A 27,080-nucleotide genomic window follows, 5' to 3' on the forward strand; every position below is an offset into this window, starting at 1 on the left:
TTACTTTTTGACGCTCTCTGGACTCGCGTCTAGCCCTTTGGCGTCATATTTAGATGTGCCTGGTCGGGACTCTTGGCGTTACTTTTTGACGCTCTGGGTCAGGGTGTACGTTTATCTGACATGCGGCACAAGAGTGGGACAGTTAGGCTTAGGAAAAGATCATGGGTGGGGTTACAAAATGTACGTTTCAGTGACAAATGGGATAAGAATGGGACACAAACCCCGTTCTCCTGGGTGAAACTGCTGTGGTGTTTCACCCATCTACAACCCCAACCAATCTCCTTATAAAGATTTTCAGTCTTTCATACCATTGATGCTACTAATACTACGTCATCTTACAGCGCTGTGGTCAAGCTGCTGCTCTGATTTTTGCATCGGTATCCAATGCTGAGAGCCACTAACAAAGCGTATTTTACGATTATTTTCCACACAACTGAGGAAGCAGTCATGACAAAGAAATGCCTTTCTGACCCTTGGACAGATGTACAAAGTAAGTCTACTGTGTTCTATCTGAGTTTATCGAGTAGGAGGGGAGTGGACTACTGTTTAAATATAGGCCCAACTGTGCCCAGCCCTTCAGTGTCTGCCGGCTCAGCACAAAGATGGAAGTCAAACACTGTCAGGTCGGGGCCAGAGAGAACAGAGAGAGTGTTTCCTGCTCTCAGGCTGTTTACTGAGGATGTTTTTTACCCTCTTTTCCCTCTGAGGTGTGGTCCATTTCCTTACACACAGTACAGTACAGAAGCAGAGCCTGTCTACTGTGTGCTATTAGATCAGTGTTTCTGAGTTCATTTCGCAACTGAGACTTCCAGCATAGAAAGAAACAAGATGCATCTACTCTTACATCATAGTACACAGTTTAACATTTACAAGGCACATGTTTTACACATCAAACTTTACAATAAAGTTAATCACAGAAGATTACATGTCAGACTGCATTTTAACCCAGGTAGAAGTGGAAAACAAAAGTGGATTTCTCTTTCATTGTGTCCAAGTTTGTTCCAGATCTTGCGTCGAATTCAATAGGAAGTTTAATAATATCTTGAATTTGTTCATTTAAAGTGCCCATATTATGAAAAAAACACATTTTCTGGGATTTGGGGTGTTCTTTTGTGTCTCTGGTGCTTCCACACGCATACCAACTTTGAAAAAAATCCATCCATGCTGTTTTGAGTGAGATACGGTTTCTGAATGTGTCCTGCCTTCAGTCTCTGGGTGAGCTGTTCTCTTGTGACGTCACAAGCCGAAACGTGCTGGCTAACCGCAACCGTTAGCTCGTAGCGTTAGCATGCTAACGCTAGCATGCTACCTCGTTCTCAATAGCAAAGCACTGCTACAACACACACAAGTTCACCATAATCTACAAAAGAACTACTTACATGTGCACCCTCATTTAGAAGTCTCCCAGCTAATCCTGCCTTGTAACTGACCGAAGTTGGAGAAACGGCCTTTCTTTTACGGTCTATGGAGCTAGCTAGCTGACATGATCTACATCTGAGCTACTGCATGTGCGAGTGCAATCAAAGATAGTACAGAAGAAGAAGAAGAAGAAAAGAGGTCTCACTCTGTAGCTAAACAGAGACCAGGTGAAAAGAGGATCTGCAGCAGTGAGAGAGAGCTGTGCAGTACAACAAAAATATGGTGTTTTCTGAAAATTAAACCATGTAAACCTATTCTGGTACAACCTTAAAATACAATTATGAACCTGAAAATGAGCATAATATGGGCGCTTTAATGTTCATACACAGTACTCTTGGGTCCTCATGTCCTTCACTCATACAGAGTATTGGTATCAGTAGATGTGTAGTAAGCTAATAGTAGTGTTGCTAATATTTCATAATTATTTTACAAAAATAGCTACACTCCGTAGGCTACATGAACACCTGTAAATATTTCATCCATACTGAATTCATTGTTGTAGTTGAGCCGTCCAACTACAATGACACAGGTGAGCCACCAGAGGGAGGCAGAACAAAATACATGGCACACACCCCACAGAGCATATCTGACTCATTTAGCAAAAGGACACAGATATTTGTATGAAACATTATGTTACATGTGTTTGTACACATAGACGTAAAATGAATGGTTCAAAAACACTCCATTGTTTCTCCAAACTTTAACTACTAGGAAAAGAATGTGGATGAGGAGGAGAATATTTCGAGCTGTTGAAACTATATATGGGCAGGCGTAGTGCTAGTCGCTACTTAAGCATCAGTGGTGAAGTCTCCACAGCGCCTGCTAGCAGCAAACAATGCAAAACAGTAAGGAGACATGACCCAAGTTACCTCAAATTTTGAGTCAGAGCGGGACGGAGGAAGTACAGTGTGGCTGTGGCTGTCAACAATAAATAATGTTTTTAGGAATAAACCTGCCTTCTGCGTGAACTGTCCGTAGCTGAATAGGGTAGGCCTATGCAAGTCTACTTTAACGTGGGCCATAATGGTGGTACTTAGAGAGCCTAATATTTTCTGAAGTGGTATATAGTGTAAAAACTTTGAGAACCATTGCTCTAGATGACCTTGCAATGCGTTTTGAATGGATTGAAGGTGATCGAGGGAAGACATACTGAGTGCAGAGAGCAGTGAGCTGCAGTGGTCAATGTGGGAGGAGATAAAGGCATGTATGAGCATATCTAGTTCAGCAGTAGAAACTACAGATATCAGTTTACTAATATTTCTCAGGTCACTAGGTGCAGCTCGGTGAGCCAGCTGTGAATGTGAGGCATGATGTCTCTTTCCCTTGATAAATAAATAGGCCATGTGAATGTTTACAGGACCGATTGCAAGATGAATGTTTTTGATGCTTGCAAGAATCTTTTCACAAATGTCTGGGGGAAACAAGTCAATGACTGATCTGGCATTTTAACTTGCCTTCCAACAACTCCACTGCATCTTATCAGTGGTGGAATGTACTAAGCACATTTACTCCAGTACTGTACTTAAGTACAAATGTTGAGGTACTTTACTTGAGTCTTTTCTTTTCATGCCACGTTCTACTTGTACTCCGCTACATTTCAGAGAGAAATATTGTACTTTTTACTCCAATACATTCATCTGACAGATTTAGTTACTAGTTACTTTACACATTAAGATGTTTGCACACAAAACACATAGTTCATAAAATATGCTTTATTATAAATTAAACTACTCACCAATTGATCATTTCCAGTTTCTAAAATGTTTAAAAAAAAACTAAAAAAAACTGCATTGAGTACTTTAACTTTTAATACTTAAAGTGCCCATATTATGAAAAAAACACATTTTCTGGGATTTGGGGTGTTCTTTTGTGTCTCTGGTGCTTCCACACGCATACCAACTTTGAAAAAAATCCATCCATGCTGTTTTGAGTGAGATACGGTTTCTGAATGTGTCCTGCCTTCAGTCTCTGGGTGAGCTGTTCAAAATCGGCACGGCTTGTGACGTCACAAGCCGAAACGTGCTGGCTAACCGCAACCGTTAGCTCGTAGCGTTAGCATGCTAACGCTAGCATGCTACCTCGTTCTCAATAGCAAAGCACTGCTACAACACACACAAGTTCACCATAATCTACAAAAGAACTACTTACATGTGCACCCTCATTTAGAAGTCTCCCAGCTAATCCTGCCTTGTAACTGACCGAAGTTGGAGAAACGGCCTTTCTTTTACGGTCTATGGAGCTAGCTAGCTGACATGATCTACATCTGAGCTACTGCATGTGCAAGTGCAATCAAAGATAGTACAGAAGAAGAAGAAGAAAAGAGGTCTCACTCTGTAGCTAAAACAGAGACCAGGTGAAAAGAGGATCTGCAGCAGTGAGAGAGAGCTGTGCAGTACAACAAAAATATGGTGTTTTCTGAAAATTAAACCATGTAAACCTATTCTGGTACAACCTTAAAATACAATTATGAACCTGAAAATGAGCATAATATGGGCGCTTTAAAGTACATTTTCCTGATGATACTTATATACTGTTACTTATGTAAAATGTTCAATGCCGGACTTTTACTTGTTACAGAGTAATTATTACATTTTTACAGTGTGGTATTAGTACTTTTACTTAAGTAAAGGATCTGAATACTTCTTCCACCCCCGGGAAAAACATGATAGTTGCCAAGGAAAAGAATCATCCTGTAGAGCCGACATCCTGTTTTGTATCTAACTGTTCTCCAACTGTCATCATTCTGAAACCAGAACACAATAAATATTGAATGACATGAATGAGTCATTTTCACTCCTGCCACCTAAAAAGGGGCACAAAATGTCTGATGTTACTTTTTTTAAGGAATTTGTCATAACCAGCATTACTAATCCCTAGACAACACTTTGCACTAATTGTACTCTGACTCTTTACTACATCTCAGCATTTATACAGACTGTCTATTCTTGCATATTGTATTATTACTGATATTGACTCTTTACTACATTTCAGCATTCATATAATCTGTCTATTCTTGTATACTGTGTTATCACTGATCTTCATCACCACCTAGACCACACTTTGCACTAATTGTACATTGACTCTTTACTACATCTCAACATTCATACAGACTGTCTATTCTTGCATACTGTATTATTACTGATATACATCACTACCTAGACCACCATTTGCACTAATTGTGTATTGTCTCTTCTCTACATTCACGATTTATATAGATTGATTGCTGCTTACTGTGTTATTAGTGATCTACATTACTTAATAGACCGCAACTTGCACTAACTGTAGATTGACTCTTCACTACACCTCAGCATTTAGCATCTAGACTGTCTATTCATATACATTGTGTTATAACTGATCTACCTCACTAACTAGACCACTAGACTAATTGTTTACTGACTCTTTACACCATCAACTCTTTACACCATCTCAGCAGTGATAGACTCTCTGTTCATGTATACTGCATATCCATCAACTTATTGCACCTCACTACGTGCCGGCATTTGTAATTGCCCACTTATTCTGCACTTTATGTAGCATATTGTAATTTGTGTTCTTGTACTGTATTGAATGTGAAACTATTTGTTGTCTTGCACGCCTATGTTTGTCTTGGCCAGGTCGCCATTGCAAATGAGAACCTGTTCTCAACGGCCTACCTGGTTAAATAAAGGTTAAATAAAATAAAAATCTTGAAACCTATTATTAGTAAGGTTCACAGAATGAATGTTGATATTTCCCCAGTAAAACTCTTGATCCATTGATTTCCTGGTCCAGTCAGTGGGGAAATGACCCAAAGTTGAAGTTCTTTTAAAACCCTAAAAGATGTTGTGCTTTTGAGATAACATTCGGGGCTGGAGTGCCAGAAGGGATAGGAGAAAAACGTGCTCTGGTTTATTGGCATTTCTTTAAACCAATCACAATCGTCTTTGGCACCGCTACGCACCGGACGGAGCCCTGGTGCCTCTGCAAAATAGCCTCGGGAAGGAACTTGTTTTGGTGGAACTTGTGTACGTTCAAAAGTTGCTTTAGTCGTGCAATAGAAAACTCAGATTGGACAGATAGTCTAGCTAGCTGTCTGGATTTACCCTGCAGGGATCTGAGGAGCAGTTAACCATAGTCCTCATAAATCCACTGGAGTTTAGAACGCCAACACAAAGAAATGAGGGACATCCGGCAGGATTTCCAGCGGCACTGGAGCAATCCCAGAAATGACACGTCGTCGATATAGACTAGCATTTTGCTTACACGTTAGCCACCACCAGGTAACAAGATCAGTTTATGTCAAATTTTTTACAGCTTTTTTACTGCTCCATGAAAGACATGGATACATTTGTGCGCACATTTACACATTCAGAGTGGTGACAATGTTTCAGTCTCACCATTCTCTTCCCTACACTTGTTTGTGGCTGACGTGACCCTAAATCGTTTAAAAATAGCCCACATTTAATCCGCCTCCATGTCCTAAACTACATACCAAACCCAGTAAAGGCCTCACCTCCAACCAGAGCCCATCTAAAACAAACTTCAGGGATTCTCTCCATCCACAGCCTCCACCAAAACCAACCCACATCTGTATATTTACTGGCCAGTGCTGAAGTTCAAACAACACTGATCCAGACTGAAAACTAAGTTAATACACACACACACACACACACACACACACACACACACACACACACACACACACACACACACACACACACACACACACACACACACACACACACACACACACACACACACACACACACACAACTTTGTGGCCCACTACAGTTTATACATAAACACATCAAATGAGGAGTGTGTGTTTATGTATGAACTGTAGTGGGCCACAGAGAAAGTATTCATCCTAGTATGTACCCACACACACACTGTGGGCACACACACACACACACACACACACACACACACACACACACACACACACACACACAGAGAACCTTGTAAAAGGCCGTGTAGGTGTGAGGTCAGGCCCAGCTAAGTACGGAGTGTTTCCCTCTCTGGAGCTGGCTCACAGGAAAGGGGCAGTGATTTTGGGGAGCCGTGCCTTACTGAGACACACTGTTGTGTTCTCCAGACAGAGGGGGAGGAAAAGGAGGGAGGAGGAGGACGAAGGAGGAGAAGAGGTACAGGCACATTAGCCCAGATGAATCCCAGTGAGGAAGCCGTGCTCTGAGTGATGCGTCTGGTTTTTGACCTGATGTTCAGTCTGGACTTCTGCCTGTCTGCCTGGAGGGAATCCGTCCTTTGAATCCCCTGTTGGCATCTTCGGTAGAAGCTGTAGATACTGGCTGAAGGACAACATGATCGGCTACGGTGAGTAGGACTTACACTCCAAATGCTGAAGGCTTTTTAACAGGGAGGTTAATCAGTGCAAGTTCATCAGTATTGGAACGGTGTGTGTCTCTCAGACTGGTATCCAAGGTAATATTAATGACTATAAAGATTATATGACAGGAAAGTAAGAGAGAAAATTATTTTCTGAGATCTGTCTCTGAGTATTGTGTAACTATCAAAATTAGTTGCAGAAAAGGGAAGTTAAATGGTGCATTTATTGGCCTGAGGACTGGATGAGTGTTTGTGTGTGTGTGTGTGTGTGTGTGTGTGTGTGTGTGTGTGTGTGTGTGCATGTGGGTGTGTGCGTGCGTCTGTGTTTGTGTGTGTGTGTGTGTGTCTCACTTGCACACAGAGGTCCTTTATGAAAACACAAATTACGTAACATTGCGTATGTCCATTCCAAGGCGACCTTTTAAAGCACAAATAGCTGAGTGAGGCCACAGCCACGCAGAAGCACACTGGGCCAGGCTACGATACGACCACATGGCTTCACACAGCATGCCGTTGTCATTCCACACTGACACAACAGAGGCCAGTGTAGCCGAGCTTCCCTGGAGAGTGTGAGATCATCTGCGTATCAAGAATTCAAGATCAGTCGTGTCCCCTTATAAACCTGTAAATAATCTCTGGGATTGTAGCAGTGGTGGAAGATTCAGATCCTTTACTTAAGTAAAAGTACTAATACCACACTGTAAAAATACTCTGTTACAAGTAAAAGTCCTGCATTGAAAATCTCTTGGCTGTCCTCTATCGGCCTTGCTCCGTCTCACAGACTGGAAAAAATCCCCAGTAAAAAGTCCAAACAACACACACGTTGTTCAGTGGCACAGCCGTCCCGCCCTCTGCTTTCCCTCAATCGGGTTCTGTTAGGCTGAAGCCTCTGCCCTGCTAATGCTACAGGCAAAAAGTATGCTTTCTGTGAGGACATGTACACTTACACACACACACACACACACACACACACACACACACACACACACACACACACAGATATGAATATGCAAACACATTATTTTCACATTTAGTCAACCTTTCAACGTGACCCGCACTACTCACTCTCCTCTTTCCCGATTTTTCCTCTTGATCCAAGTTTTCACACTAAACACTGTTACTGCTGTGTGCCATTACATCAGCAGAATAGAGGCAGTGTGTCTGAGGAAACTTTGACTCTCTCTGTACTTCTGCTGACATCACAGGAGGCAGTCAACATCTTCACATCTGTGGAGGAAGGTCGGGCAATGTGAGATTAGTTGCTGTCTGACCTGGCTTTATCCAAATTCACATTTGCATTCACATTCATCTCATACTGCGAATGAATATGATGTTTGAATGGTTGATTTAGAGACAGTAGCTGAGATTGATTTCCGTCCTACTGCTCTAAGTGTTCCCACTGTGCTGGCATCCATCCAGGAGTGTGTGTATGAGCCAATAAAAAGAGAAGGAAGAGGGAGAGATGGAGACTATGAGGCTTAAAGGCCTCCAGCATAGAGATCCATGTCTCTGTTTCCTCTCTATCTGGCCAACACAACAAGCACACTAATGCTCCTTAATTGCTAACACACTTCCAGGATCAGAGCTACTGATTCACCAGAAAAGGAAGCCTTTCTTCCATACTCATTCACTGGGACCTGGGGGATATTGCTGATTTATTTATTTTAGTATTCAGATGATTAACTATTTGAATGGATAAACAGTCATTTCAATGCATTCCTTTGTTTAGTAAAGTCCAGAATTAACTTTTTAATATCTGTTATGTATTATAATACATATGCTGGAGGCCTTTAAGCCTCGTAGTCTCCATCTCTCCGCTACTTTAATTTCCTTAGGCCTATTTATTTTAGTGTTATGCCTACCATACACTAGAAGACTTTGAACAGACTTTGAAAAGACTATAGTCTGACGCCATCTCACACTTAAAGACAATCATCTCCCATCTAACGTTAAAGACTGTCATAATGTGTAAAGACTGAAGATCTTGCAAGGTCACACATTACAGGACTAGATTTGTTATGAAAAATGTAACCAAGCTAGCTAGCTACTGCTAGCATTAGCTGGTAACTTAAGAGAAAGTTTGCAGAGTTTCTGTTCTGTACATGTAGACGAATAGCGGCAGAACCCAGAGGTCTGGGTTTATCTGCCGGTAAAAATCCCGTTGGATGACGCGCTTTAGAAGGGTTGAAAATCGGCAACTTTCCCTCTTTAGCGTTTAGCTTACCATAGCCATAGCAACCATAAACAACACTGGCTATAGCCGTTTGCTGCTTCCTGTTTGGTGCTGGAGGGAGCTCATCCATTGGTTATTGACAATGTTCACATGATTTAACTTCACTACCAAGACTTCAAACTTATGATAATATCAAACACGTTTGATTTTGTCAGAACGTCAAGACAGGAAAAAAGACTGAGAAACGACTTTTGAAGCGATTCCACTGTCGCGGACAATTTTCCAATATCGGAATGAAATCCTGAGAGTCCTGCTAGAGTTGGGGCACTCCCGTCGTCTCAATCGTTTGGTGCAAGGTGGTCATAAAACTCAGTTCGAGTCAGTCTTTTTCCTGTTTTGACGTTAGATGTGCGATGGTGTCAGACTTTTGTCTTTTCACAGTCTTAAGTTGAAGATAAAAGTGAGACTCCAAGTCGCTGCCTCGTGATCAGCACATTTTATACAGTCGCCTATTGACTGTTTGAAGAGCTCTGTTATATTCCAACTGCATGCTGTAATATTCACAGCACAGAGAGGCATTTGTCAGCATACTGGCTGTCACAGAGCAACAAAAAATAGCTGCACTGATATAAGTTCTCAGGTCTTTACATGCATACAGACATTCATTCACCAAGAGCTCCAACCAAAAACACGAGTCTCTTCTACTAGTAAACTGGCTGAGATTTAGAGGTGAATTGAACTCAGACTGCAGAAACTAAATGTGGGAATAACGATTACTCATTATTAATTGCAAGTATTGATGCGCACACGCACATTTTTTCACTCCATATCATCCACATTATCAGAAGATTAAATCCAGCAGTGTTATTTGCGCTTGTACGGAGGGATAATTGTTCCATAAACACCTTGTAAAATCCAACTCAAATCTTGAATAAAATTTGTTCTTAAAATGTATTGCCGCTGTCTCACCGTCACATTGTCCGTTACGGAGCGCAGGAGGAAGAGATGGCCCGACTGCATGGAATACAGGATAACATCAAATACCCAAGCATTAGATAACGGCAGAACACAGTGTAGCCTAAATAACTAAATATTTGTCTTTAATACTGTGCATATCTCATCAAATGTCAAAGTCTGGAAATACAGCCGTTAAGCTCTCGCGCAATCGTTACACTCTTGGTGTAAAACCATGACAAAACATGGCATGAAGAAAAGTGTTTGCCTATTAGATTGTCATCTTCAAATTGTATCTTGGGGTGGGGGGTACCACTAATTGATGCTGTGATTTTGTCAAGGTGTTAACAATCACAAATTGTTGTAAACATATAAATACTGCAGTGACCCCCGTGCGTAATGCTGCATGATGGCACTGCTGGCAGTGCAGGAGGACTACGCCAATAGAAGAATCAGGAGAGAAAGAGACTTCAGGGACCATGACTATGACCGGCTAAAATGCCGATTTAAATTCCCTGAAGCTGTGCTCTTGGATCTATGTCCTGAATTGGGTCCGGCAGAGAGGGCAATGCGCCGTAACCGTGCCATCCCGGTACAAATACAGGTCCTCGCCACTCAGGGGTCAACCGGCTGTTTCCAGAGGGAAATGGCAGACAGCTTTATCACTAAGGCTTGTTTGAATATAATATATAGTTCTGTTAAATGTTATCATATAGGTAACAATAATAATAATAATAAGTTATTACAGTATTACATTCAGTACTCCATTCATACAGTAAATATGTCCATTCTCTACTCCCAATTTTAAATAGTGCATTCTCAGATGGTACTTGAAAGAGACTTTGCTATTCATTTTACTTATATTCAGTGGGCAATTATTCAAATGATTGATGGCGCGATAAATAACTCTCTTTAAAGCATTTGATTTTGGGCGTGGTAACATCTGGCCATCATCAGCTGACCTAGTCAAATGAGAATGAACCTGATCACACCTAACAATTTGGTTATAAAAGAAAACGGGTTGAGAAGAAAAGACAGTGTTTCTGAAAAATGTAGTTGTATTGAAAACCAGCCTGTTCTCTACCGTTAACCATGAGAGTCGATGGTGCATACTGATAGTGTTTGTTCTTATGGGACAATGTAATACTAACCTGGCAGCTCTGTTTTGGGCAGTTTGTAATTTTTTTAGTTGACCTTTAGATGCAGATGACCACACAGGTGCACAATAATCCAGGTGACATAAAATTAAAGATTTAGCCACCTGTCCCACGATGTGTGTAGGGACATAAGAAAGACATTTCCTCACCATAGAGATACCACAACCAATCTTCTTCACTATGGTATAAATATGTTCTGCCCATGACAGCTTACTATCTATTATTGTGCCAAGCAATTTTACTTTATCTACCTGTTCTATAAGTTCCCCAGACAAGTTCAAACTCATCTTTGGTGTAGATGACAGTTTATGACTCGATCCCAAGATAATTGATTTGGTTTTCGAGATGTTAAGTACCAACTTATTTTGTTTTATCCATGTTGCAGACGCAGTTAATGCCACAGCCTCAGAGGTCGGACCGTGGCCCAAATTACAAAAGAAATTGTCCGATATTATTGAGGAATTTTAGTTTTCCTGGTAATTGCTATAATATTATGGTCACTAAAACCCACAGATTGAGAAACTGGTTTAGTGCAGCATTCAGGAATATTTGTGTAAATATGGTCTATGCAAGTGGCAGAAATATGGCCAGCACTGTTAGTAACGACTCTGGTTGGTTGAGAGATCATCTGAGACAGATTACAAGCATCGATCAATGAAACTATCTTTTGTTTCATTGGACATTGATTTGCAAACCAGTCTATGTTCATATGCCCAAGTAAAAAAATATCACCATTCACATCTGTAACTCTGTCAATTAACACACATAAATCATTCAGATATTGCACATCAGTCCCGGGAGGTCTATAGCAGCAGCCGATCAGCACTGGCTTAAGGTGAGGAAGATGCACTTTGACCCATAGAGATTCTAAACTATCTGAGATAAACTCAGAGCACAGTGTAGCCGGAAAGTTATTTCTGATATATAATACTATGCCACCCCCATGTTTGTTCCTGCCCCTTCTATAAATATTATAGCCATCAATGGAAATCTCTGTCAAGAACAGTAGCATCCAGATGAGTCTCCGATACGGCCAATATATGAATAGTGTTTTCTGTAATCAGATAGTTAAGTTCATGTACCTTATTTCTGATGCTGCAGACATTCAAATGGGCCATAACAAGACCCTTTGAAACAGGAAGGAGATGCTTATCATCAATGGGCCTACTATCCATAAAAAATGTAGTTCAGTTCAGTCTATATGAGCTCAAGTTAAGGAAACCAGAGAACTAGTCTCTAGCTCCAGCTCCTGGCTCCAGCTCCAGCTCTTGGCCATTGTTGCCTTTCTAATCCTTGGGATGGACAATAAGCTTGTCATGTTGGATGTAGGCTATGTCACCTCGTTCTCTGGCAGCTTTCATGGCTGAAATGAGTTCCTTACGCTTTTGCCTGACAGCTTCAGTGTAGTCCTCATTCACATAGATGTTGGTGCCTTTCAGAGCCTTTCCCAGAACAGCGATTTTATCTTTGTACAGTGGAGAGAACAAGTATTTGATACACTGCTGATTTTGCAGATTTTTCTACTTACAAAGCATGTAGAGGTCTGTAATTTTTATCATAGGTACTCTTCATCTGTGAGCGACGGAATCTAAAACAAAAATCCAGAAAATCACATTGTAAGATTTTTAAATAATTAATTTGTATTTTATTGCATGACATAAGTATTTGATCACCTACCAACCAGTAAGAATTCCGGCTCTCACAGACCTGTTAGTTTTTCTTTAAGAAGCCCTCCTGTTTTCCACTCATTACCTGTATTAACTGCACCTGTTTGAACTCGTTACCTGTATAAAAGACACCTGTCCACACACTCAATCAAACAGACTCCAACCTCTCCACAATGGCCAAGACCAGAGAGCTGTGTAAGGACATTGGGGATAAAATTGTAGACCTGCACAAGGCTGGGATGGGCTACAGGACAATAGGTAAGCAGCTTGGTGAGAAGGCAACAACTGTTGGCGCAATTATTACAAAATGGAAGAAGTTCAAGATGACGGTCAATCTCCCTCGGTCTGGGGCTCCATGCAAGATCTCACCTCATGGGGCATCAATGATCATGAGGAAGGTGATGGATCAGCCCAGAACTACACAGCAGGACCTGGTCAATGACCTGAAGATAGCTGGGATCACAGTCTCAAAGAAAACCATTAGTAACACACTACACCGTCATGGATTAAAATCCTGCAGCGCACGCAAGGTCCCCCTGCTCAAGCCAGTGCATGTCCAGGCCTGTCTGAAGTTTGCCAATGGCCATCTGGATGATCCAGAGGAGGAATGGGATAAGGTCATGTGGTCTGATGAGACAAAAATAGAGCTTTTTGGTCTAAACTCCACTCGCCGTGTTTGGAGGAAGAAGGATGAGTACAACCTAAAGAACACCATCCCAACCGTGAAGCATGGAGGTGGAAACATCATTCTTTGGGGATGCTTTTCTGCAAAGGGGACAGGACCACTGCACCGAATTGAGGGGAGGATGGATGGGGCCATGTATCGCGAGATCTTGGCCAACAACCTCCTTCTTTCAGTAAGAGCATTGAAGATGGGTCGTGGCTGGGTCTTCCAGCATGACAACGACCCGAAACACACAGCCAGGGCAACTAAGGAGTGGCTCCGTAAGAAGCATCTCAAGGTCCTGGAGTGGCCTAGCCAGTCTCCAGACCTGAACCCAATAGAAAATCTTTGGAGCGAGCAGCGACAGCCCCGAAACCTGAAGGATCTGGAGAAGGTCTATATGGAGGAGTGGGCCAAAATCCCTGCTGCAGTGTGTGCAAACCTGGTCAAGAACTACAGGAAACATATGATCTCTGTAATTGCAAACAAAGGTTTCTGTACCAAATATTAAGTTCTGCTTTTCTGATGTATCAAATACTTATGTCATGCAATACAATGCAAATTATTAATTAATTTAATATAAATTGTGATTTTCTGGATTTTTGTTTTGTTTCACAGTTGAAGAGTACCTATGATAAAAATTACAGACTTCTACATGCTTTGTAAGTGGGAAAACCTGCAAAATCAGCAGTGTATCAAATACTTGTTCTCCCCACTGTATCTGAGGACTTTGATTATGATAGGCCTATGTCTCTTTCCAGAATATCCAGATGGATTGCCAGTCCTATGTGCACGTTCAATCACCATCTGGCTACTGTCCAGGTGAAGTTTCACACACACCTGACTTTGTCCTCAGTCTCCTTCCAGCTTTCATTCTGGGCCTCAGGAATGCCACCCACAACAAGGTTATTCCTTCTTGTTTGACCCTCCAAGTAGTCCACTTTCTCAGTCATCTCTGCCAATTTCCCCTGCATTGTTTTGGTTTCAGCACAATCAATTGTTCTCTTTGACTCAATTTTCTCATTTTTCTTTGTTAGATCATCAATGTCCTTCTGGGAGAATTGCAGGTTGCTTCTCAGCTCCTGTGTCTCCCTGGTCAATTTGTCAATCCGGATGTTCACATTGTTCACAAGTTGCTTTCTTGCTGCTGCAGAAGTTGCATGAACAGATCCTTTTGTTGACTCATTAGAGCTCGTACCTGTGAAAGTGACACCAACTCCTCTCCATTACTTTGGTTGCTGCTTTGGTCCTTCTTGGGTGGCATAGTGTGCTGAGAGTCTCTGCTAGGGAATCCTCAGGCTTCAGCAGGCCGAGATAGTATGCACCAAAAGTCTCAACATATGAAGATCATCCACCAATTTTCACTAGGTTTCTTATAAAATATAGTCTCAGAGTGGATATTTAAAAAAATGGAAGTTCTTAAATTGAGATAAAACAATTTAAAACACTTTAAAAGTATCAGTATCAGGAGTGAATGTGTTAACAGCCATGTGTCGGCATGACACCGGCACGGCGTGGTTTCTCCAAGCGCTCCTCTGTAACACTGGGCCCAAAACAGCACAGAGATCCAACAGGACAGCTCGAAGTAGTCAGAACTGGCTCTGAGGCCACTCGTCCTTGTTTGCCAGCAAGTCTTCTTGCTGTCGGTCTCCATTTGCCACATCTCCCAACAGTGCAAAGCCAGCCATTGTGCGTCATTACGCATGGCATGCCTTTTTCTACCCTTTTTCTGCCTTTTTCTAAAAAGCTAAAGTTGTCGGAATTTATTTAATTGTAAATGACAAATAGTTCTGCGCAAGCAGCATGTAATTAGTAAAACGTTCTACAGTATTGCACCTTTCACAATAGTTAAAACATGCTTTAGATCTACAATAAAAACAAACATTTAAAATAAAAATAAAACGATCTAAAGCCATAAAAAACACTGTATAAAACACTATGATACTGTATATGATGACCATATTAAAATGACGAAAACAGCATCAGTGTAAACATTATTTGTCCTGTTTATCTATTATTCATGAGAATAAAATTTTCACAAATATATCTTCATTTGAGTTTACGATAGTATCTTGTTTTATTTTGTCTGTTTTTCACCACAGATCGATCAAACAGGTGTTTGTGTAGGATATTAATTGTAAGAATGGCTTTGTGAATTCTTCAAATCATCATTGAGAGGCAATATTTTGATTTATTTTACACAATGGTCTCAGTTTCACGGGTTTCATACATCTGCCGTCTGCGAGTCACCAAGTGTCGTTTTGTGCTCTTCTTTTTTTTTTTAAGTATCGGTTCAGGCCCTGTTTAGGCACTGTTTTAAAAGTATGTTTTTTAGCATTGGTATCAGCAACAACAAAAAAACCTGACTTAAGCCAATTGGTACTGCCAAATTTGTCATACGAACCAAACCCGGGACCCAAGACAATAGTTTGTCTTTCATTTTATTTATTTATTATTATTATTATTATTATTTATTTCATCAAGTATTGACTCATTAAACCAAAGCAACACTACAGCAGTGGCTCTTATAGTGGGTGTCGCAGTGCGGTGCCTTGAGGACGGACCAAGATTAGAAGAAGTAAAGTTTTCAGCGACTTACTTGAATATTTCCGAGTAAGTCAAGTCTCACAGCAGTCCAAGTCAAGCCTCAAGTCCTCATTTTTGTGACTTAAGTCTAACTGCTGTCCAAGTCAAAATCTTAAGTTTGCTTCTGTAGGTCTAATGTCGAGATCAGACAACACAATATAAGCCTGATAACGGCCAGACCTGACAGACATGGAAACTTCATCATCTTCATCATCTAGAGTAAAAGACTAGCAGGTCAGGATTTGTTTAGCTTTTCTTGCCTAGTTTGACAATTTCTACAACATGTTTCTTGACATTCAACAATAGGAGCACAGAACACTTTTCTATGCACAACTGTTAATATGCTGGAGCAAAAGAAAATTTCATTTAATTCAATTCAATTTTATTTATAGAATAAAGAGTTATCTTAAGACACTTTACGGATAGAGTAGGTCTAGACCACACTCTATTATTTACAAAGACCCAACAATTCCAATAATTCCCCCATAAGCAAGCATTTAGTGCAACATGGGTGAGGAAAACTTCCTTTTAGGGAGAAACCTCGGACAAACCTAGGCTCTTTGTGGGCGGGCATCTGCCGCTGCCATTTGGGGGTGTGATAAACAGTGGCAATTAAAGTAACAATAAAGATAATGGAACTATGACTAGAAATAGTAGTTGTAGCAGTTCCGGGCATAGCAGGACATAGCAGGGCACTGCAGGGCATAGTGGGGTGTAGCAGGGCGTAGCAGGACCACAGCGGCAGCTGCAACCATGATTAAGGTGCTACCCTAATCCAATGAAAACTGCGAGGTGAGAAAACAAGAGCTCTTTAAGATATGATGGTGCCTGACCATTAAGACCATCCGCGATTAGACTTGTTTAGCTTAGCACAAAGACTGGAAGCAGTGGGAGACTGTTTGTAAACCTTTGATAGTTCACCCTTTTTTTGAGGGGCCTATTACACATAATCACCAAAAAACTAAAGCTATGGCGGCACAAAGGTTAAGCTCATTAGTTTTCAGTTGGGCTGGGTATTGCCAATGATAGTCCGAATTTATTCGAGTCAAATTCACAAGGTCCTGATTCGATTACATTTCAGATTCAATATCAATAAGGTTAGGGAAATTTCAGTTACAATACCAATTTTGCTGGGATACTAAATTGATTATCAGAGAAATTCCGCTTTAAATTGTACAAGCAAGAAGCAGCCCCATGAAATTGAACATAGTGGTCAAACAGTAAAAATACAACTCACGGCCGGTCACGGGATGCCATACAGCCATGGTGAAAAAGCATATTAAAAGAATGATTTTATTGATCTATATCAGATCACTCAAACAAAGTTATTTTAACCCAGTCTTAGTATTCAGTCAATGTGAAATAATCCCAACTAACACAGTGGGAATGTTGTAGATCAGAGATCTTCAACTAAAATGTCTTGAATCCAACATATTATTAGCAAATATAAATTAGCCTATTTGTGAAAAAGAAACATTGATAATAGGCTGACTGGCCTATAGGTAAGGTAGTCAGTAAGGTAGCCATCCACAGATATAGTAAATCCTAAGGGTTTACTGTGCCACATGTATTTTTAACATTAAAACATGATTTATAAATCACAACAAAAATTATTTTAATAGCTTAGTATTCTATGCACTAAAAAAGTATGTATAAAGGCTTTAGGTCGCCCTATACAGTATCGTAGGCCCAGTTTAATATGAAACTTAATTTTATACAATATATGCAGGGTCTGCTCTGTCTCTCTTTCAGTTTAGGGGTCCTTGGCTTAAAAAACGTTGAAGACCCCTGGTCTAGGGCAATGGATGCATCCACACGCAGCATAAGATAAGATAAACTTTATTGTCCCAAAGGAAATTTGTCTTGGGCAAAGAGAAGCGCTGGCAACAGCTGCATACACACACATACACCAGACATTAAGTACAAAACAATATATAACAAGACAACAATGTGCTCTAGGACGAGCAAAAAATAAAAAGGATCATATTGCACAGGCCCTGACATGTTAAAATATTGCACTGCCCCATAATAGAGTTAGTTACGCGTATACAGGATATTCCCAAACAAAGGATGCAAAGTGTGGATATAGGAATTGCACATAGTGAGTAAACATACACAGGTTACATTGGTTAAGGCCAACAAATTATTATAGTTATGAGAAAAGGACTGGTTGTTTGTTCTGTTCTCTTAATACATCCATGGTTCTGTAGTGCTATCGATGTAGGGACAATTAAAAGCTTGAGGTGGTTGCTTTTGCACCTACTGGCTCTATAGCGTCTGCCAGATGGAAGGAGTTTGTATTCTTTGAAGAGAATTGTGAAGGATCTTTCAGGATCCTGTGTGCATGTGTGATTACGGTTGACTCAAAGATTATTTAGTATGCAGCTGGAGAACTGCTCCAACCCTCTGAGCCAGTCAGGCCCTGGCTGTGAGGGGGCTGGGAGAGAAGGTAGCAGGAGTATGATGTCATCAGACAGGCATTATGGGTTTCCTTAAAGAGCCTGTGCACATTGTTTACTAAGTGTTCATGGCAAATGTAAGAGACCATCTGCACTAACATGTATAATGCATTTTAGGGTCATCCTAGTGCTCTCCGGAGCGTAAAGCGTGCAGACCATCATTCACTCCCGCTCATTAATGGGACCAGGACACCATTATCTGTTTTCACTAGAGCTGCAAAGATGAATCAAATAATCGATTAGTTGTCAACTATTCAATTAATTGCCAACTAGTTTGATAATCAATTAATCCGTTTGAGTCCATTTTTACTGAAAAAAGTAAAACTTATCTGATCGCAGCTTGTTAAATGTGAATATGTTCTAGTTTCTTCTCTCCTCTGTGATAGTAAACTGAATATATTTGAGATGTGGACAAAACAAGACATTTGAGGACGTCATTTTGGGCTTTGGGAAACTCTGATCCACATTTTTCACAATTTTCTGACATTTTAGAGACCAAACAACTAATCCACTCATCCAGAAAATAATTGACAGATTAATCGACTATGCTGTTTTTGTGTTTGTGTGTGTGTGTTCGTGTCAGCGGTCTGCAGTCATGAGGACTGAGAAAAAGTTTGCCTTTTTTTTTTCAAATTAGGCAAAAGAAAAGCGCTTTTATCTCCACTGGCCTCCACATTTGCAGCAGCAGTTTCTCAGAACACTTACACACACGGATGCAGTCAGACTGTGCTAACTGAGTTTTCTAATTGCCTTCCAGAGCGTCCCTCTCCATTAGCCTTCGGGCCGGCTGGGAGGAGTGGGATGGTTCCCGAGCTCCCGGTGCACACAAACACACACACACACATGCTGACAGCCATGCCTCAGAGATACTCCCACCAGAGGAGGAAAGCCAGCACAGCGGCTGCTCGGAGGATGGAAAGGAGACGCAGGGAGCAGGGGAAAAGCAGCAACAACAACAACAACCCAACCAGCAGCCACAGCCACCGCTCCAAGAAGCTGGCCATGCTCTCCAGGTACCTGCACCACTCAAAGGCTTACAACTAGGGCTGCACAGGAAGCTCCAGACACTTCACTTAGGTTACTCACCTTTGTATTGGCAGAAATAGCATATAACCTTTTGCAATCTTCACCATGTCATTATCCCCGAAGGGAAGTTTGTGTGTGTGTGTGTGTGTGTGTGTGTGTGTGTGTGTGTGTGTGTGTGTGTGTGTGTGTGTGTGTGTGTGTGTGTGTGGGCTTGGCCAGGCTCATGTGCTGTGGTGATAGCTATGCGAGTGATGGCTAGTTATTGTAATGTAATTTCATTTAGTTTTGCCTTATGATGACCAGAGATAATAGTTTGAGTACTTTTTTTATTTCAGTTTTCAGTTCTGATTAGAGATGATCTGATCCAATTTTTTTCTTACCGATGCTGATTCTGATACCTGAACTTGAGTATCAGCCAATATTGAGTACAAATCCAATACCAGTGCTTTTAGAAAAGAAAAAGAAAAATATATACTGTATATTATTTTATAACAGGTGTATACTAACCCGTTGTTGTATGGCCTGGCTCAGGTTAAACCCTTTGTAGTCTATATCGACGTTGCACTTCCGAGATTGCTCTGGTGTCGCCGGAAATTCCGCTGGATGTTGCTCTTTTTGGCCGGATGTCCGTTACCTTCCGCTTTCTTTGTGTTGGGCGTTCTAAACTCCGGTGGATTAATGAGGACTATGGTTAACTGCTCCTCAGATCTCTGCAGGGTAAATCTAGACAGCTAGCTAGACTATCTGTCTAATCTGAGTTTTCTGTTGCATGACTAAAACAACTTTTGAACGTACACATGTTCCACCAAAACAAGTTCCTTCCTGAGGCTATTTTGCAGAGGCACCGTTGCTCCGTCTGGCGTTCAGCACTGCCCAAGACGATTGTGATTGGTTTAAAGAAATGCCAATAAACCAGAGCACGTTTTTCTCCCGTCCTAGAATGCTGTGTGGACTAGCCAGACCCTCCTCCGCAGCGCTGTGGAGGAAGGTCTGGCAAAGCGAAACTAAACCCTTTGTGAAACATAGACAAATACATACAGAGAATGAATGCCATAGAACTTTCTCTCATTATCTAGTTTGACAGTCAGTCATAATGGCTAAATTATATGGTATTGGATCGTTGCATAGACTTGCATACTCGTTGATATCGATACCAGTATTCTAGGCGGTATTAGAGGCTTTTCTGATATTGGTATCGGTATCAGAACGCATGTACTTGCTTCAATTTATGGCTGCTATTCTCCAGTTTTACAGTCTTGCTATTTATGTCATTTAATGTCTGAAACTGACTTCTTCCCTGACTGTCCAGGTCCCTGATCCTGTGTCACTCTAAGACTAATGATGACTGTCCAGAAGCGAGGCATGCTGGGGAAGTGTCAGATGGGTGCAGGACCTGGGGCCCTGGCTGCAGGACAGACGGGCCCGCTGGGGATCAAACCCGGTACAAAGATACAGAGAATGGACACTGGAGGACAACCCAGCACTCAGCCTTGGAGAGAAGAGGAGGCGCTGAGGCGGATCATCCCAACACACTCAGGGAGAACAAACGAAGCATACGGAGGTCCTTCAGCATCAAGGTACGCCTGCAGGGCAGGGAAGGGGCTAGAAGGGGGGCACAGGGTGGGTTGTTTTATTCTAACTGTCATGATTATTAACAATGTCTCTTCAAATTAAAATAACTTAATGTGGACCCATGCTGGCTATTCTACCTGTTGTTCTTTACATAGCTAATAGCTGACATTGTGATATGTAGGCTACTTTAGAACCCTCGTAATCTGGATTTCGTAATATTGAAAAGTTGATCCAATCCAATTTTCTTTGAAAAACTGGCACACAAGTAACATGGATTACCTGATCCTGGATAGCAAAACATGGGATTTCCAGATCTGGGTCATTCTTATCCAGATTAAACTTTTTGAACAACTGGGCCCTGGGCACTGGAATTGTGACAGACTGAGCCTATAGAAAACATGTATTGTATTCAGATATACAATTTGTTTAAAATGAAAACAGATAAAGCTAATAGTAAATGTCATGTTTTATTTAGCAGAATTACAGTGTGTTGTTCTATCCTATCCAATATTTCCTATATTTCTAAGCAGATTTTCTATGCTGTATTCTGATCAATTGCCCCCAGACTGATTATTGATGTTGATATTTGTAAAACATTGTGTTATATACATTTGGTCTCTAGATAGTAATTAACTTAATTCAATTCATGAGACTTTTGTGTTCATATCAAGCAGCCTCTGACTTCATTTCATTATTTTTCTTACAAAAGCTGTGGGTTCCAGACATTGTGTTGTGGTTCGCTTGCAACAACAAAAAATAATAAACATAATTATTATTATTATCATCATAAATAAAGGTGCAACATATAACAATAATTAAATTGTTAGAATTAAATGCTAAGTTAAAAGTTACTGAGAAAAGCTACTCTATAGCCCTATGGGAATATTAACCTTCAGTGGTGGAATGTAACTAAGTACATTATCTCCAGTACTGTACTTAAGTACAAATGTTGAGGTACTTGTACTTTACTCTAGTCTTTCCTTTTCATGCCACTTTCTACTTCTACTATGCTACATTTCAGAGAGAGATATTGTACGTTTTACTCCACTACATTCATCTGACAGCTTTAGTTACTAGTTACTTACTAAGATGTCTGCACATAAAACACATGTAGTTTATAAAATCTGATGTTTTATTATAAATGAAACTGGCCAACAATATAACGGCCTACAAGTCCAGCTGAAATGATTAGACAATTAACTAAGAGCCCTAAGGGATCATCCACGATACGGTACCGTACGAAACGGCACCTCTGATTAATATTTAGATAATTTGATAACGGTTTAATTTAGCCACTTACCGATTTTTCCTGCTAAAAGCTAAGGAGTTCACGGGGGTGTCTTTGGTGTCTTTGTAGCCTTTACAGAAGGTTTTCTATCCAGCCTGGAAGTTGTGCCTCTTTTCGGAGTTGTTTAACGCTTATATCCAAGATTTATCCACTTGATGTCCATAATTTATCAATTTTCCGTCATTTTTGCCACTAGCTCGATGCTAAATGCCATTTTGAATATCCCATGATGCTTTGTGAGATTGTGTTGACGTCTTTCAACCAATGGGAAGGCAGGTCCGTCATACAAAGAGTTTATGGAGTGGAAAGATGGATCACTCCAGAAAATCCGAGCGAGAACAAAGGCTATAGAGTGGCAAGATAGGTCACTCCAGTCTATTACCGTTCTACAGAGAAGAATGTTTTGAGATGTGGCACACATTTGGGCCTTTTTTGAAGAAATGTAAATAGTTTGTCCTTTTACATGAGTTATAATGTTTATTATGTTTATTTTTGCACTGCATGACTCCAAATATATAGGAGAACTGTTTTAGAACATTGCTGTGTGTGTGATTTCAATAAATATGACATTATTATTTGATTATTGGCATAAGTGAATGTCATGAGGGCAAAAGCGTCTGGACTTTTTTTGAAAAAATGTATATATTTTGTCAAATGTATAAGATATAATGTTTATTTCTTCACAGTGTGACTCCTAATACATATGGGAACTGATTTAGACAGGAGATTGGCTTAGCTTTTATTGATATGTGTGTGATATCAATACATATCTGTGAGATTCATGTTCCGTTTTATTTATTTATTTGTCTTTAAGGTCATAAAACCTTTTTTTACATTCAAGTGACCTCACTGCAGCACAAATATTCTAATAGCCCAGTTTTTCCTGAAAAAAATGATGTTCATAAATTGACTAGACAACAGGGTTGATGTTTTACAAGCTTTTTTAGAAAAAACTGTAAAAATGACCTTAGGTATCGGAGCGTTAAACACACAACTTTTTAGATCCTTTCTAGTTTCTAAAATGGGAGGATGTTTCTGCATTGAGTACATTTACTTTTAATACTTTGAGTACATTTTCCTGATGATACTTACATACTTTTACTTAAGTAACATTTTCAATGCATGACGTTTATTTGTAACAGAGTATTTTTACAGTGTGTTGTATTAGTACTTTTACCTAAGTTAATGATCTGAATACTTCTTCCACCGCTGGTAACTATCAACAGAGAATGCATGCCAGTCATAGTGAAGACTTTACAGCTGCTGAACAACCCTGGCCTGCGCTGAGCTCAGTCATTTAATTGAGCCGTGTTTCCCTCTGGGGATAATTCATGCCACATTGAACATCACTCATTCTTAATCACCTAGCAGACAGAAACCATGTCAAACAGTAGCCATTTCATTTGGCTTTTATGTTGATACTAAATCTTTTACAGTCCAACAAAAGTTTATCAATGAATAGAGCCTTGTTTTGTCTCATCAGTTATTGAATTTCTTTGTTTCACATGATAACATGTTCACCTGGGTAATTGCTCCATATTTAAGGAAATTGACATAAGGGAAATACCTAAGTAGCCATTAAAAGAACACAACCATTGTGTCTGTATTATATCATTTAATAATCCCGTCACATACTGTCCCCAGTCATTTTATAATATACATGCAGTGGTAGGATAAACTACTTTTACTTCAGTATTCAAGGCAGGGTTGGTAACTATTTCCAATATACAGTTTTTTATATTTTGTTTGAAATTGTCTTTAAACCCCGACAGCAATAAATAACTTCTGGGCTCTGAAAAAGAAGTGAAAAAGATCCATAATTTGAAAGTGCTGTAATCCTGTAAAAACGCCCACCAATCACTGCCTCGCGGTCCGCTTGGAAAGAGCCAATGAAATTCCTCCTTGCCCCGCTGTGCATACGTTACCCCTCCCATGTGAGAGCCTGAGCTCAAAGCGCATCATCACTGCCAGAGTTAGTGCAAGTCTACTTTAGATTGGAGGAGAAAACTCTGCCAGCCACCGCCGCGGTTACTTAGTAATGTCGTTTTGATGAGTGAAATTACGGTCCTTTCCCCGCTCTGCTCTGAGAGTGTGTGGGCGGAGCCCTGAGGGCAGGGGGAGAGGTTAGACCGACTCCCGAGGAGATGCTTCTTTTAAATCTTGCTTTTCAACATTACCAACCCTGCCTTTAAGCTACCCAGCAGTACAGTGGCACCGGCAGCCATAATCCTGTACACACTGTGCGTAATTTATTTTTCTGTGAGACATGCAACGCATCTAATGATACAACAGCTCTGTTCTGCTCTCTGCTCTGTTCACAGTACTAATTTTCTCATTAATTATACGTTATTTCATCAACAACCTATCCACTATTAATCAGAATGTTCATTTTTATGACTCGATCTGTAGATAAACAAACAGACAAAGCTAGCATGTTGTTTGAATCATGTGTGTTAACATGGACATGAATATTGCGGTTATGAGCCTTATCCCGTTTTTGACCATATTCGAGATATGATGTTTACATGGCACACATAAATGTAGAATTGTTATATAGCAGTATGTATATTGTTACTTTAACTCAAGTAAAAGCTCTGAACACTACTTTATACATGGCTTTGCCTCCTAAACTGAAACTCCAAAGACTATGGCCCATTTCATTCACTATTAAAGAAAAAGAACACAGCAGTAATGTTTGACTGTCACCTCACTCAGCCAGATGGTTGATATGCTCATAAAGCTTGCTTTCTACCTCCAAGTATAGAGGTTCCCTTATACCTGTTCACTGTGTGTGTGTGTGTGTGTGTGTGTGTGTGTGTGTGTGTGTGTGTGTGTGTGTGTGTGTGTGTGTGTGTGTGTGTGTGTGTGTGTGTGTGTGTGTGTCGCTGTAGGAGAGTAGTATCTGGAGGATGTGTGTAGCCACAGGGCCCGCTGAGGAGCTGTATGGACCACAAATGGCTGATAACAGCGTCCAGACAGAGGACAAAGACAGTAATGTGGAGCCAGGGAGGAATGGAGGGAACCTAAACAGGTAATAAGACATAGTACACATCACAACTCTAAGCGCTTTATTTCTCAGGAATGTGTTGAAATAAAAATGGTGCACTTATCAGGCTAAATGAGAACGTGTGGCAGCAGAAGAAAAGCATCACTAAGACAGAAAGCATTGACTCATACTATATAGATGAAGAAATGCTGGTGTTTGACATGTTTTACCCAATTTTCACCTGGGATTGCAGTTGAAAATGCACATAGTACGGTCTGCAATCCCAATGGCCAGACCTCATCTAAAAGGTTTAAGTTTAAAAGGATTAGACCTAACCAAACTGTGACCGTTATGTTTAGATATGATGACAGAAACCTCTACTGTGGGTTGTATGATCTGCGACCTCTAGGGACACTAATTTATGAAACGCTCCTATGGGTCATATTAGAGGGTAGGAATAAACGACGAGTTGTATGGTTTAAAGGAGTATGGTTTGGAGGAGTTGTTCATCTGTTCACAATGTGGGCAGAATGGAGATAACAAGAACCTGTATTACTCCCATTTTCCACTGGGCACATCTGTGCTGCATTCCGGTTTAGTTCCGTCCTCCCCCATGCACCATACCACACCGGGAGCGTCTCAGAAGCGGAGCGTCTTGCCTGCCTGACTCGCATATTATATTGCCTCTACTTTGTACTTTACAGAACAATCACGTGTTTATTAAGCTAGTATCTACCTTCCATTCTAAGCACTCCTCAAGTTGAACTCCATGCTTCTCTTTTCTGGCGTTGTCCTGATAAAAAGGATCTGTGATGTCTTATTATGTTTTTCCAACTCCAAGATGAATCTCTTTTCATCGAGGAGACATATACGACATGTGGGTTGGGGGGTTGGTGGATTATCAAGCATTGACTTGAATGGCTGTGATTGCTCGCGGGTGCCGCGCCACATCAAGAACACAGCGCAGACTCACCCGGAACGCAGCGCAGACGCACCTGGTGGAAAATAGGGCTAACTATCTGGTGTAAAGCAAAGGCCAGTGGTCAGATTTCATTATCCAGATTACATATCCAGATGCAGATTACAGTGTTAACCAAGTGGAAATGAGTCATAGTGGGTCAAGTATTCAGATCCCTAACTTCACTAAGGGTTAAGAGTACTAATACCACACTGTAAAAAAAACTCTTTTTATAAGTTAAAGTCCTGCATTGAAAATGCTACTTAAGTAAAAGTATGTAAGTATCATCAGGAAAATGTACTTAAAGTATTACAAATAAAAATACTCAATGCAGAATGTATTTTAGAAACTGCCTAGTTTTAGGGTTTTCCATCAAAAAACAATGTGTGTATCAGTGAGGTCTAATAATTGTTTGAGTGCATTTCCTTTCTCATAAAGATCTTTTAAAGCCGATTTTTTCGTCAGTTTCATTTTGCGCATTATTTAAATGTATCTTTACTAGCTTGCATTCTTGCAGGACATTGCTGTGTTTCTTTGCACATTACCGCCACCAACTGTTGATTGGTAGAAAAACAAGAAGCGTTGTAAACACACCCACTTGTAAAAGCTTTGCTCCATAGCATTACTAGTGGTGAAAAACTTCACAGGGTACCTTTAATTTAATATCTCAGTGAAAGGACCTTTCGTGTTCCTCCAACATTAAATGTGAAATACAAAATACTGTATATTTGACTTTTAGATAGCTATGGCATGAAAAAGGACTTCTAAATCCCATATCAGCCTAACTAATAATATGATGTCATGCATTAAGGTTTGTGCTTGAAGACTTGATTTTCAGCTGTCTCT

General features: G+C 40.5%; 1 protein-coding gene across 3 annotated transcripts in view; it reads left to right on the forward strand.

Moving 5' to 3' along the window:
* Positions 1–6,561: 6,561 nt before the first annotated feature.
* Positions 6,562–27,080, forward strand: part of il16 (interleukin 16) — a 77,831-nt gene continuing 57,312 nt past the window's right edge. For 2 of the 3 annotated variants that reach the window (XM_078259445.1, XM_078259533.1), the window contains exons 1-4: positions 6,562–6,732; positions 19,162–19,417; positions 20,740–21,007; positions 25,182–25,321. In XM_078259445.1, the coding sequence (XP_078115571.1) occupies positions 6,720–6,732; positions 19,162–19,417; positions 20,740–21,007; positions 25,182–25,321 (677 nt within the window). In that variant the 5' untranslated portion in view covers positions 6,562–6,719. The remainder of the gene's footprint in view (positions 6,733–19,161; positions 19,418–20,739; positions 21,008–25,181; positions 25,322–27,080) is intronic. The other variant, XM_078259622.1, reaches the window with a different exon arrangement.

Source organism: Sander vitreus, chromosome 1 (assembly GCF_031162955.1).
Source record: "Sander vitreus isolate 19-12246 chromosome 1, sanVit1, whole genome shotgun sequence".
In the NCBI taxonomy this organism is placed as follows: Eukaryota; Metazoa; Chordata; class Actinopteri; order Perciformes; family Percidae; genus Sander; species Sander vitreus.